Here is a 14,354-nt window from a genome sequence, read left to right on the forward strand (position 1 = left end):
GTTTTCTGGTGGTTTATTGGAGATAGGAGTCTCATGGTCTCTCCTGCCCGGGCTGGCTTTGAACAGCGATCCTCAGATCTCAGCCTCCTGAGTAGCTAGGATTACAGGCATGAGCCACCAGCGCCCGGCTATTTTTTATTTTTTGCCAGTCCTGGGGCTCGAACTCAGGGCATGGCCACTATCCCTGAGCTTCTTTTGCTCAAGGCTAGCACTCTACTACTTGAGCCACAGTGCCATTTCTGGCTTTTTTTGTTTATGTGGCACTGTGGACTTGGACCATTTCATGCATGCTAGGCAAGCACTCTAACACTAAGACATGTGAATTTTATTGGACATGGAAGTACAGATGTTTTACCTAGACTATGAATGGTAGAGAACAAATGCATTGTTTTTCAACCAATTCAGATCCAAGATGAATGTGATGTATTACTAGTAGTAAAAACCAAAACCTTTCAGGATGTGAACTATTTAGAACTTTTTCAGTGATTTCTTTAAAATTTTTGACTTTTAGGTGGTATGCAGGACTGGAACTATTTACAAACAAATTGCTTTGAAGTAACTATTGAACTAGGTTGTGTGAAATACCCATTTGAAAAAGATCTGCCAAACTTCTGGGAACAGAATCGAAGATCTCTAATCCAGTTTATGAAACAGGTACTCAGGAGTGAACTTTGATTTTTTTTCCATGGGCAAGGGTTTTGGGAGGGCTCATTGTTTTCAAATAGTGATGTGAGAATAGAGCCTTTCTAATATTTACTCCTTCTGAATGTTCCAATTAGTTTAGTATATTTATCTGAAAATGTCATGGATACAAGTGAGTTTATTTTTATAAATGTGGAAGGGTTGAAGAAAATGACTAAACAAGGTAGTTAATGATTAGTGAGAACTTTTTACCATCTTCATAAAAGGCCTACATGAATTAGCTGCATATCTAAGCATTTCTCAAGTCAAGGAAGATGGACTATAAATATTTTTTAAATTAATCCTATTTACTTTTTCTAATGTGCTACCAAGGAATCAAACCCAGTGCTCTAATCCAGAATATTCCTTTTTTTCAATGGCATTTCCCTTCAGAAGAGGCCAAGCTTGTTTTCTTGCAGAATATCCTATGTCATGAAATGGTCATAATGTTCTAAACTTTTAACAGTGTTTTTAATATTTCTTATGATAGACAAACCTAGCCTATGAACAATTAGCCTTTAGAAACTGAAATATGTTGTTTAATGAGCATTTTTATTTAGGTCTACTCCACAGTCCTAAACTCCTGTTTCATTAGTTTACATGATTAACAATCTGTTAGTTTAACATGTGAGCTCTGAAAGTAATTAAATGATGATCTTTACCACTAAAATCTGGGTGTTCTGTCCTTCATCCAGGTTCATCAAGGTGTCAAAGGATTTGTCCTTGATGCCACAGATGGCAGGGGTATATTAAATGCCACCATCAGTGTTGCTGAAATTAATCACCCAGTGACTACTTACAAAACTGGAGATTACTGGCGCCTTTTAGTTCCTGGAACTTACAAAATCACAGCATCTGCTCGAGGGTAAGTGATGAATGATTTAAATTGAAGGCTTGGGGATAAAACAAACATAGTTTCATTCTGGAGCATTATTTCTTTAACATCCTAGAGAGGTCAGGTGCTGGTGGCTCACACTTGTAATCCTACCTACTCAAGGGGGTGAGATCTGAGAATCCCTGGGCTCCTTTCACTCAAAGCTAGCACTCTACTACTTGAGCCACAATGCCACTTCCAGCTTTTTCTATGATTAATTAAAGATAAGAGTCTTCTTGCCTGAGCTGTCTTTGAACCACAGATCTCAACATCCTGAGTAGCTATAGTAGTTACAGGCATAAGCCACCCGCGCCAGTCTAGTTCTGGCTTTTTGCCAGTTACTTTCGGATAGGAATTGTATGTCCTCAAATAAACTCTAGCTTCAAACCCTGATCCTTAGATCTCAGCCTCCTAAGTAGCTAGGATTGCAGGCCTGGCCAGCCAACTTATTTCTGAAGTGTTAGTTTTAAGATCAATTGAAGTGAAGCTAAGTATATGAAAACAAAAAAAGTCTCTCAAATATCTAGTGGTCCATAAATGGAGGGTTTAGAATCTCACACACTCATGAGTAATGAGGACAATTCTCTGTTTCATCCATTTTGGCAGTGTATTAGAGAAACTAAAGCAGCAGGGTATTTGAGAACCGAGACAGGAATGGTGCCTATGGAAATGCCCTAAGTTAGCACCTCGCATATTTTCCCACCCACGTACCCTAAGAGCAGACAAGGAATTTATATTCCAGGATACATGGTGTGCAACAAATTTTCATTTGAAGTCATGTTATCAAGCTTTTTTTTATATGTGTATTGCTAGTACTGGGTCCTGAACTCAGAGCCTCTCATTCTCACTTTTCTTTCTCACTCAAGGTTAATGCTCTACTACTTGAGCCACACCTTCATGTCTGGCTTTTTGATGGTTAATTGGAAATATAAGGCTACAATGCTTGATAAGAAATGTACTCATTATCTTGCCCATGTAATTGTAACCCCTCTGTAGAATATTTTCACAATAAAAAATAAATAAAAATTAAAAAAAAGAATCTAATAGATTTGTTTGCCTGAGCTGGATTTGAACTAAGATCTTCAGTTCTCAGCCTCCTGAGTAGGATTACAGGTGTGAGCCACCAGCAAATACTATTAATTTTTAGAGACTCACTCAAATTTTATATATACTAGGGTCTTTTCTTTGTAAATTAATGTTTTAAAGAATTATAATTTACCTAAAAGCTAAACACTTTAGGAAGATATACCCCATTTCTTCCTCTGGTTCATCTATCCCCAGAGTGTCTCTGTTTCTCAGTGTTTGGGTATTGCTGCTGAAGAACTGTGGCCCTGATCTGTCTGCTTTATTCTAGGTATAATCCAGTTACCAAGAATGTGACTGTCAGGGGTGAAGGTGCTATTCAGGTCAACTTTACACTTGTTCGATCATCAACAGATGCAAACAATGAATCAAAGAAAGGAAAGGGGGATAGCACCAACACCGAGGATACCAGTGACCCAACTACTAAAGAATTTGAAGCTTTAATCAAAGACCTTTCAGCTGAGAATGGGTTGGAAGGTCTCATGTTAAGCTCCTCCTCAAATCTGGCTCTTTATCGATATCATTCATACAAAGACTTATCAGAATTTTTGAGAGGACTTGTAATGAACTATCCACAGATTACAAATCTTACCACGTAAGTGTTACCTTCTGCCTGTCTACCTGCCCCTGTCCCTTCCTCCCTTCCTTTCTTATACCTCTACTTCCTTCTCTCTCTCTCTTTTCTTTAAGAAGGTTTATTCAGCACTAACTATATTAAATGTATCATAATTTATTTAGAGGTATGTGGGAGCTGACTGTATAGTGTTTACTTATTTCTTAACAGGTATTTAGAGATCTGAGAATGAATCTTGAGACCTTTGTGAAGAACATTGGAGGAGAATTATTTATTAGATTAGTAATGCATAGCTTGAGCCCTTAGGAAATGTAAAATTACTCTTCCTAATGCTTTCTATAACTTATTTCAAAACTTTTCACTTTTCAACTGGAGAATCATATTCTGACTAAATATTGCTTAGTTGCTTTTATTTGCTGGGGAAAGGTGTGTTGGGGGGAGAGGGCTTATAACCATCTGTTTGCCTATGAGGTATCCTTCCCTTACAATTAGAGAATGGCCTGGTTTCTGTCATTTCCTGTACTTTAGTCTCCACTCACAGTCTCGTACCCAAAGCTTTAGGGACATCTTTGATTGAGGCTTTGGGAAAATACTCCTATTAGTTAACATAAGACTAATGGCTGAGACATTCTTTCACTTTCTGCTGCTTCTCTGCTTTACTTTCCCTGTTTCATTATATCCTCTTTATGTCTTGTTATAATTTCTACACAATTATTTCCATGATTAGTTGAGTCCCTTATTATTTATTGTGTAGAGAGTGTCTTCACTTTTTGCTTTATTTTACAAGTCACATCTGCATATCTCATAAATATGTAGCCTTTTACATTATTACTTTGTCTTTCCTCATTGGTCCTTTTAATTTTACCAGAGATTTTAGCTTCTTAAATTCTGATTTACAATATTCATAGATGCAGAGTAATAATTTACTTTGACAATGCTGATTACCTTCCCTCCTCAACTGATTCTTGAATATTTCTATGTAGGTCAGGTTTTTTTTTGGTTGGTCGTGGGGCTTGAACTCTGGGCCTGGGCGCTGTCCCTCAGCTCTTCAGCTCAAGGCAGGCGCTCTACCACTTGAGCTACAGTGCCACTTCCGGTTTTCTGGTGGTTTATTGGAGATAGGAGTCTCACGGTCTTTCCTGCCCGGGCTGGCTTTGAACCGAGATCCTCAGATCTCAGCCTCCTGAGTAGCTAGGATTACAGGCGTGAGCCACCAGCGCCCGGCTGTAGGTCAGGTTTTAAGATCACATCTGTCTTAATGCTGCTGAGAGCTTATAGACTTTTTTTTTTTTTGCCAGTCCTGGGCCTTGAACTCAAGGCCTGCGCACTGTCCCTGAGCTTCTTTTGCTCAAGTCTAGCACTCTACTACTTGAGCAACAGCTCAAGTGCCTTTTCTGTGTATGTGGTACTGAGGAATTGAACCCAGGGCTTCATGCATGCTAGGCAAGCACTCTACCACTAAGCCACATTCCCAGTCCTGTAGACCTAATTTTTAAAAGAAACCCAAAATTAGACAATATTTTACAGTTTTCTTAGCTTGCTTAATTTTTTTTTAACCTTGTAATCCAAGATGTGCTTTTAGTTAACTATTCTCCCCAAATGTGGTAAATTTGATGGGAGCAAGAGTTTTCTCCAGTAAACCAATAGGCACTAAGCATTGTTGAATAACATAACACAGAAGCAACGATTTTGTTATTCCATTCATCTTCCTCCATAATGCTAGCACATTTGCCCTTTGTGACTCTTGTGACCCTCCTCTAATAGTAAAGAAAGCAGGCCTTAAGTCTCAGGGCTTCTGGGCAAGCAGAACACTTGATCAGTTTTGTTTCATTGAATTGTTTTTACTGTGAAATCACATTTACAGTAACATCTAAGTTATCATATTTACATAGATTAATTTAGATTGAAAGTAAGATATCTATTTAAATGTTTCCATAATCAAAATTTAAGCACATCTATTTGAAAGCCATAGATGGTAGGAGATAGTACACATATTGTGAAGATGGATGGTATGGGAAGGGCTAAGTTTGAAGAAAAGCTAAACTGAATTGTAATCTTTCCTGAATCTGACAATATTTTTCTTCCAATTGATTTGGTCATGGAATACTAATTTTCAAAAGGTTTTCTGACATTTTAATGTTCAAATTCCATAAGTTTAACCTAATGCTTCATCATTTGCTGACTTTTTTGTGTCTGGTTTCTGAAAGTTTGGGACAGAGTGCTGAATATCGTCATATTTGGTCCCTTGAAATCTCCAATAAGCCCAACATATCTGAGCCTGAAGAACCAAAGATTCGTTTTGTTGCTGGTATCCATGGAAATGCTCCTGTTGGCACTGAACTGCTTTTGGCTCTGGCAGAATTTCTCTGCCTGAACTACAAGAAGAACCCAGCTGTTACCCAGGTAAGAGAATAGCCTGTTTTAACATGCTTTAAAAGGAAGAAACTCAGTGATATCCGAGTACCATTTAAAACTTTTAAATTGCAGGGCATTGGTGGCTCATACCTGTAATCCTAGCTACTCAGGAGGCTGAGATCTGCGGATTGAGGTTCAAAGCCAGACAGGGCACGAAAGTCCCTGAGACTCTTATCTCCAATAAACCACCAGAAAACTGGAAGTGGTGCTGTGGCTCAAGTGGTAGAGCACTTACTTTGAGCTGAACAGCTCAGGGACAGCACCCAGGCTCAGAGTTCACACCCACAACTGACCAAAAAAAAAAAAACGAAATCACCAAACTTTTAAATTGCTTATTAGAATTTATACACTTTTAGGCTGGGTGCTGGTGGCTCATGCCTATAGTCCTAGCTACTCAGGAGGCTGAGATCTGAGGATGGCAGTTCAAAGACAGCCTCAGCAAGAAAATCTTATCTCCATGGAACTGTGGCTGAAGTGGTAGGATGTAGTATATCAGAAATTAGTTCTTGCTATAGGTATTAGTGCTATGGTCATCTGGAGAAGAAATTGTGTGTAAGACAAATATTTGTTCTTATTTTTCTTAACATGCTGATTTAGCTCCTCTGTTTCATTGTCCAGATGCACATTGATATTTGCAGATTATACATTTCAACTTTTAATCCAGAAAGTAGTTTCATCATTATTACTGACTTAAGCTAGTGATCAAAAAAAATTTTTATTTTATTTTTTTGTTGGTTGTGAACTCTGGGCCTGGGCGCTGTCCCTCAGCTCTTCAGCTAAAGGCTAGCACTCTATCACTGGAGCCACTTCCGGTTTTCTGAGTGGTTTATTGGAGATACGAGTCCTATGGACTTTCCTGCCCAGGCTAGCTTTGAACCGTGATCTTCAGATCTCAGTCTCCTGGGTGGCTAGGATGACAGGCATGAGCCACTGACACCTGGCAAAAAAATTGTTTCTGTTAATGCCCAAATTGTACATATTTTAGGCTTTGTAGGGCAGTTGTTCTGTAACTGCTCAACTCTGCCATATGGCACAAGAGTAGCATATGTGCCAATAAAACCTTACATAAGAAAAGCAGCAGCTGTTGGATGCCAGTAGCTCACACCTATAATCATAACTACTCTGGAAGCTGAGACCTGAGGTTCAAAGCCAGCCTGGGCAGGAAAATCCATGAGACTTTTATCCTCAATTACCCATCAAAAAGCTGGAAATGAAGCTATGGTTCAGGTGGGAGAGAGCCAGCCTTGAGTAAAGAGGATAAAGGACAGTGCCCAGGACCTGGGTTCAAGACCTGCATATGAGAGAGAGAGAGACAGAGTAAAAGAGAGAGAGACAGAGAGAGACAGAGGGAGCAACAGCAGCAGCAGCAGCAGCAGAATCTGGCCTGCTGGTAGTGGTTCTGTGATAAAAAAAAAAGTCACTGTAAAATTAGTTGTACAGTAGTACTTTGCTTTTGTTTTAAATTTATTAGGAGCAAGAGAGAATTGTACTTTACATTTAATTATTTTTAGCCCTGCCATTTAAATTAACTATTCAAAATGAACAATGGTGGGAGGGTAATAGGGAGACACAGTGGCTGATTCCTTTAATTCTAGCTACTTGGGGAGGCATAGATCAAGATTGGGGTCAGTTCGAGGCCATTGTAGGCAAAAACTTAGGGAGACTCTCCCTATCTCAAGAAATAAGCTAGATATGGTGGCACACGACTGTTATTCCAGCTACATGAGAGATGTAGGTAGGAAATCATATCCAAGACACGTCTGAAAAATAACTAAAGCAAAAAAAAAAGAGGCTGGATATGTGGCTCAAGTGGTACAGTGCTTGTCTAGCAAGTGCAAGTCCATTGAATTTAAATGCTAAAACTTCTCTCCCTGCCCCCAATAATAAAGAATGATAAAGACTTACTATTTGAGGCATGCAAAAATGCTGTTGATTCCATATGGAGCTAATAAACTAATTCATTGATTTCTGTTTCTGTTTTAGTTGGTTGACAGGACTAGGATTGTGATTGTTCCTTCTCTAAATCCAGATGGGCGAGAGCGAGCACAGGAGAAAGACTGTACTTCAAAGACAGGACAAACAAATGCCCGTGGCAAAGACTTGGATACAGACTTCACAAGTAAGGCTAGGTTTTGGATCATTCAAGTGCTTCGGAGATCATTCTTTCTCTGGTTTTACTTTATAGATGAGTTAATGAAGAACTTCTATGTCTAGGTTATGACTAGCTTGTATAGAGATGTGTATTGTTTTTCTCTCTCCACACCCAATTGTGTGTTCTCACACAATATCTATGTATATGCTAATTTGAAGGGGCTTTTTTATTTACTTAAATGTGATTATCATCTATTCATATTATTCTGTAACTTCTTCTTGGTCACTATATCATTGACATCTTTTCACTTCACTACTTACATAGATTTTTTTTTCCCAGTCCTGGGGCTTGAGCTCAGGGCCTGCACACTGTCCCTGAACCTCTTTGTGCTCAAAGCAATAACTCTACACTTGAACCACAGCACCACTTCCAGCTTTTTCTGAGTAGTTTATTGGTAATAAAAGTCTCATAGACTTTCCTGCCTGGGCTGGCTTCAATCCTCAGATCTCAGCCTCCTGAGTAGGTAGGATTATAAGTATGAGCCACCAGCACCTGGCCGACATAAATCTAACATTTTCATTGATGACTATTACTATATGGTAGTAACCTAGTTCAACCATTTGTTTCTATTTTTTTGCTTTTGCCAGTAGTGCTGCAGAAAACACCTTGCTTTCTGAGAATCTTGTTTTGTTTCAAAGATAGGTGATTTATTATCATTAAGTAATTGTAAAAAAATGGTGTTTTGTTTTTGTTATTGTCGTTTTTGCTGGTCCTGGAGCTCAAACTCTGGGTTTAGGCACTGTCCCTGAGCTTCTCTTGCTTAAGGCTAGCTCTCTACCACTTGAGCCACAGCACCATTTCCAGCTTTTTTCTGTAATTGGAGATAAGAGTCTCACAGACTTGCCTGTCCTGGTTGGCTTTGAACTGTAATCCTCAAATCTCAGCCTCCTGAGTAGCGAGGATTACAAGCATGAGCCATGGGTGCCAAGCCTAAGTTGTTTTTTGGGTTTTTTTGGCCAGTTGTGAGGCCTGAACTCTGGGCCTGGGTGCTGTAGCTTGGGGCTACTGCTCTACCACAGCACCACTTCCAGTTTTTTCTGCTTATGTGGTATTGAGGAATTGAACACAGGGCCTCATGCATGCAAGGCAAGCACTCTACCACTGAGCTACCTTCCCAGCCCCTTAAGTTGTTGGTTTTTTTTTTAATACTTTAAGTCAATTTATTAATGGTTAAAATGAAAAGAGAACATGAAAGTACAAATGCATCTAAAACGTAGGGTGAAAGGTGGGCTAGAGAATGGCAAGAGAAGATAGTTAAGGAAGGATGAGTCAATAGCAGCTACTGTTTTTCTGGATTCTGCTGTATTCCAAGTCATATTGCAAGTCAAATAGATGAGTCACTACATTGTATATTTCAATTTTCATAATAATTATCTGGAACATTAAATAAGGAACATAAGCTGAATGAGGTTGAGTAATTTGCAAATAGGATGTACATGATTAATCCATCAGTGAACTTTTTCCCTCCTGATCTCAAGGGTATTGGAATCTTTCTTATCACAATGATCTAAGGGGTCCCTATTTATTTTAGGAGCTACCCACTGTTAGGTTTATAAAAAGAGGTAGCCAAGTAAGAAGAGCACCACACACATGGTATTCGGGTAAGGGGTAGGTTTATTCAGTATATCTGCTGGGACCAGGCCAGGTTGGCATTCCACGTGGCTGGCAAAGAGAGCGTCTGGCCCTGGGTTAGGCCTTATCTAGAGTAGGGGCGGGGAAACATGTGTCCAGGTAAAGGGAAGTGGGACCAGGTAAGAGGAGGTGGGACCAGGTGGGAAAAAGGTGTGGCCACATCAGATCCAGATGTGACCTCAGCGGATGCAGATGTGAACTCTTCCAGGTGTCCCAGTAAGTTGTTTTTTAGTATCCATCTTTTTTTTTTTTGGTAAGAATTTTCTTATACTTGCTTAGTGGCATTGATGTGCGCATATTATCTCAAAGTATATGAAATGCTAAGTAACTTCCCTTATACATGTGTCTCTTGATTCAGACAGTAGTTTATGGAAAAATGAGTAATTACAATTTTTTAATCATATTAACTGTGCTCACATAGATATTCACATATTTCATAGATATCCACACTAAGATTTAGAACTTGGTCATTTATATTTGGCTTCTCTCTTTTTTTAGGTAATGCTTCCCAGCCTGAGACTAAAGCCATCATTGAAAATTTGATTCAGAAACAGGATTTCAGTCTCTCTGTTGCTTTAGATGGTGGTTCTGTGCTGGTTACTTACCCATATGACAAGCCAGTACAGACAGGTATGCAAAATGTCCTTTTCTATATACAGTAGCCATCTTACCTATACCTATTTAACAATAGGTAAAAAAATGACATGAATTAATGTCTCTTCTAAGTGTTTTTAAATAGTGAGCAAATAGCCAACATAAGGCAGTTGTCCATTCTCTATTTCAAAATTTCAAACATTTACTTAGAGAGGTGTGATCTCATGAAAGCTTAGCTTTATTGAGTCTAGTCTTCTTGTCACAACCATTTATTGAGCGACTGTGTAGATCTTGGGAATACAAAAGTGAATGTAACATAGTACGTGCCTTAAGAAAGTCATATAAGCATACAATATTTCCGTCCCCTGTTTTAAATCTTGACTGGCCAGTAGAACCTTCTGGGGAGTTAGTTAACTGTTGAATATCTGGGGAGGGAGAGGGAGGTGGGAAGTCTCAGCATATGGAGATAGTTTGGACTATTTTCAGTGTAGCTTATAAGCTTATTGTTATTAGGTCACAGTTGCCTCCAAGTGAGGTAAGGCATACCAAGAAAAGTTCATTATTTTAACATAGTAGTCTATTATATAAACTACGTTAATATCTTTTAATATAAGGAAGAAGTTTGCCTTCAAAATCTGCTTATCATGTACTAAACAAAACTACATGATTCATTGTAATCGCTACTTGATAAACTTAGGTAGGGTGCAAGATTTATTAGAAGGAGAGAAAGTTAACATGTATTTGTGATGTTGAACTTAGGCAAAGATCTTTTAGATGTCTCCATTGATTTGTGAATTTTTCTTTTTTGTAGTGGAAAACAAAGAGACTCTAAAACATTTGGCATCTCTTTATGCAAATAACCATCCATCTATGCATATGGGTCAGCCTAGCTGCCCAAATAAGTCAGGTGAGTATATTCCCCAACACTGTTATTGTTTCTGTGGTGCTTTGGGGAAGGAAGGCCTTACATTGTTGTCTTGATGATCTTGCCTCTCTTAATGCTTTTATAGATGAGAATATCCCAGGAGGAGTAATGCGTGGAGCAGAATGGCACAGTCATTTGGGCAGCATGAAGGTATGCTTTATAGAACACATTGAGGATGGAATTATGAACAATGGCCACTGAGTAAATGAATAGGTAACATTTTTGATAGCATCAAGACTTTTCTGACACATTTAATCTGCAATGTTTTTAACCAATTTTAGTTGTATAATTTAATGGTCTTAATTATATTTACAATGTTAAACAGCCATCACTGTATTTATTTCCAAAACCTTTGTGTTTTGAAGTAAACTCTTTTCCTTCTCTTCCTATAGTCCCCAAAGTTTATAACCTTCAATGCGCTTTCTGTCTCTATGAATTTGCCTATTCTAAATATTTTTGTACATGTTATCCTTTCATATCTGACTTTTTTACTTAGCACAATGTTTTTAGGTTCATCTACTTTTTTTCCTGACCCCTTCAGTACTGGTGTTTGAACTAAAGGCTTTGTACTTATTAGGCTAGCATTGCACACCTTAAGCCATACCTCCAGACCTTAGAATTCACTCACTCCTTTTTAATAACAAAATAATATTTCATTGTATGTATATATTATTATTTTTATTACTAAATCATATTCCTGTGCTGATATACATTTGGATTGTTTCTCCCTTTCAGCTATTGGAAATTGGAAATAATGCTTCAGTGAACATTGACACATACCTGTTTTAAGGCCTTGTTTTTGCTTCTAGAGAGAGAGAGAGTAGAATCACTGGATCATATTGTACTTCCATGTTTAACATTTTGAAGAACCATAAAACTTTTCTACAATACTTGTACCATTTTACTTTTTTTTATTTTCCTTTTTGCTGGTGCTGGTGCTTGAACTCAGGGCCTGGGCACTGTTCCTGAGCCTCTTTATGCTCAAGGCTAGCACTCTACCACTTGAGCCAGAGTGCTACTCTGGATTTTTCTGAATAGTTTATTGGAGGTAAGAATCTTGTGGAGAGCTGGGAAGGCTCAGTGGTAGAGTGCTTGCCTTGCATGCCTGAGGCCCTGGGTTCAATTCCTCAGCACCACATAAGCAGAAAAAGCTGGAAGAGGTGCTATGGCTCAAGTGGTAGAGCGCTAGCCTTGAGCTGAAGAGCTGAGGGACAGCGCCCAGGTCCAGAGTTCAGGCCCCACCACCAGACCCAAAAAAAAGAATCTTGTGGAGGGGCTGGGAAGGTGGCACAGTGGTAGAGTGCTTGCCTTACATGCATGAAGCCCTGGGTTCGATTCCTTAGCACCACATAAGCAGAAAAAAACGGAAGTGGTACTGTGGCTCAAGTGGTAGAGTGCTAGCCTTGAGCTGAAGAGCTGAGGGACAGCGCCCAGACCCAGAGTTCAGGCCCACAACCAAAAGAAAAAAAAATAGAATCTCATGGACTTTTCTGCCTGGTCTGGCTTCAAACTTCAATCCTCAGATCTCAGCCTCCTCTGAGTGGCGAGGATTACAGGCGTGAGTCACTGGTGCCCAGCTTACTATTTTACATTCCTGTCAGCCTTGTTTAAGGATTCCAGTTTCTCCATATCCTCAACATTGCTTATTATTTTAATTGTATATGTATTTTTAAGATTATAATTACTTAATTTTATTTTACACTAGGTGGGAGACACAAAGCAATCCTCCTTAATAAAGTTGACAATGAGCTTCACTCAGAACATTTTTAATAATGCACATTAAAAAAAACTATTCATCTTACAAATTGTTCTGCAATCCAAACATACAATAGCTTGGAAAACATTTTAGAAAACAAAAGCCAATGTAAAAAGACAGATTAAAACAAGTAGAACAGTACAGGTTTTATATGGCTCAGATTTTACAGTTTTCTTACTGCATCATCAATGTCAATAATCTGTTCCTTCAGCTGGCTCCATTGCTCCAGATTTAAAGAAATACCTTTTCTTCCTGGCTTCATTTCACCTTCTGGATCCATCCAATATTCTCTAATATCAATTAGAACTTTCCCTTTAAAGTCCTGAACACTTACGTATCTCATTTTCCCAATGTGAAGCATGTTGTCATCTCTGCTGCTGCTGCTCTGCTTAGAAGATGCCACAGCTCTCAAAGTCTCACCTGTCTTTTGCTTTTTTATAGGCTTTTCTGTAGTAACTTGCTTTTTCCTCTTTAACTTTTTGTCAACTTCACTGTCAGAATCACTTCCAGAAGAGCTTGAAGAAACAAGTTCCTTTGATTTAGGCATTGCTCTGCTCTGGCACACCAACAGGCTTGAGCTCGCTCGCTCTGGACTCTAATTATATTCTTAATATGTGTGATAATGATAGCTCATTGTGGTTTTGATTTGCATTTTTCTGATGGCTCATATTGGAATATCTTTTCATGTGCTTATTGGCCATTTGTATAACTTCTTTAGAGAAATACCTATTCAGATCCTTTGCCTATTTTTAAGCTTGGTGGTCTGTCTTTTTATTGTTAAGTTACAGTTACTTATGTACTCTGAGATACATGATTTGCAGCTGTTTCTCCCCTTGTGTAGGTTTCTTTTTGCTTTCTCATGCTTCTGTTGGCAAATCTTAGCGTCCACTGTCAAGTCTAAAGTTATAGAGATTTATTTACTACTATTTTCTCCTAAGAGTTTTATAGATTTAACTCTTGAAACACTTTGTTTCTTTGTGTACAGTATACAATACGAGTTCAATTTCATTTGTTTGTTTTAGAGACCCAATTGTTCCTGCAATTGAAAACAAATTCGAAAAGAATATTCTTCCCTCGTTGAATAGTCTTGGAACCTTGTTAAATCATTGATGTATGGAATCCTTAAAAATTCTTTTCCTTTGGTCTACATTTTTTTTTAACTTGGGCACTGTGCCTTAGCTTTTGTTTTTTTTTTTGTTGTTGTTGTTTTTTTGGGGTCCGGTCATGGGCCTGAACTCTGGGCCTGGGCTCTGTCCCTCAGCTCTTCAGCTCAAGGCTCTACCACTTGAGCCACAGCGCCACTTCTTGCTTTTTTCTTTTTGCTTATGTGGTGCTGAGGAATTGAACCCAGGACCTCTGGCATGCAAGGCAAGTGCTCTACCACTGAGCCACCTTCCCAGCCCCTGTGCCTTAGCTTTTGTTGCTCAAAGTTGGTTTTCTATTTGAACCACAGCTCCACTTGTGGCTTTTTTGTGTGGCTAATTGATGATAAGAGTCTTATGAACTTTTCTTCCCAGGCTGGCTTCAGGTCTTCAGGTCTCAGCCTCCTGAATAGCTAAAATTCCAGGTGATGTCTAGCTCTATGCCAGTACTTCTGTTTTAATTACTATAGCTTTATAGTCTTTTTTTTTGGGGGGGTCCGGTCGTGGGGCCTGAACTCTGGGCTTG

At 38.9% G+C, this 14,354-nt stretch overlaps 1 protein-coding gene and 1 pseudogene across 1 annotated transcript in view; one reads left to right on the top strand and one right to left on the bottom strand.

The window, feature by feature from the left end:
• Cpd (carboxypeptidase D) overlaps positions 1-14,354 on the top strand; it is a 78,404-nt gene that overhangs the window by 46,984 nt on the left and 17,066 nt on the right. The window contains exons 10-17 of the mRNA XM_013016298.1: positions 512-654; positions 1,377-1,546; positions 2,910-3,233; positions 5,420-5,615; positions 7,611-7,746; positions 9,910-10,041; positions 10,817-10,912; positions 11,016-11,080. Of these exons, the coding sequence (XP_012871752.1) occupies positions 512-654; positions 1,377-1,546; positions 2,910-3,233; positions 5,420-5,615; positions 7,611-7,746; positions 9,910-10,041; positions 10,817-10,912; positions 11,016-11,080 (1,262 nt within the window). The remainder of the gene's footprint in view (positions 1-511; positions 655-1,376; positions 1,547-2,909; positions 3,234-5,419; positions 5,616-7,610; positions 7,747-9,909; positions 10,042-10,816; positions 10,913-11,015; positions 11,081-14,354) is intronic.
• Positions 12,609-13,277, bottom strand: LOC105985797 (annotated as a pseudogene).

This window comes from Dipodomys ordii, unplaced genomic scaffold (assembly GCF_000151885.1).
Source record: "Dipodomys ordii isolate 6190 unplaced genomic scaffold, Dord_2.0 Scaffold31, whole genome shotgun sequence".
Taxonomy (NCBI): Eukaryota; Metazoa; Chordata; class Mammalia; order Rodentia; family Heteromyidae; genus Dipodomys; species Dipodomys ordii.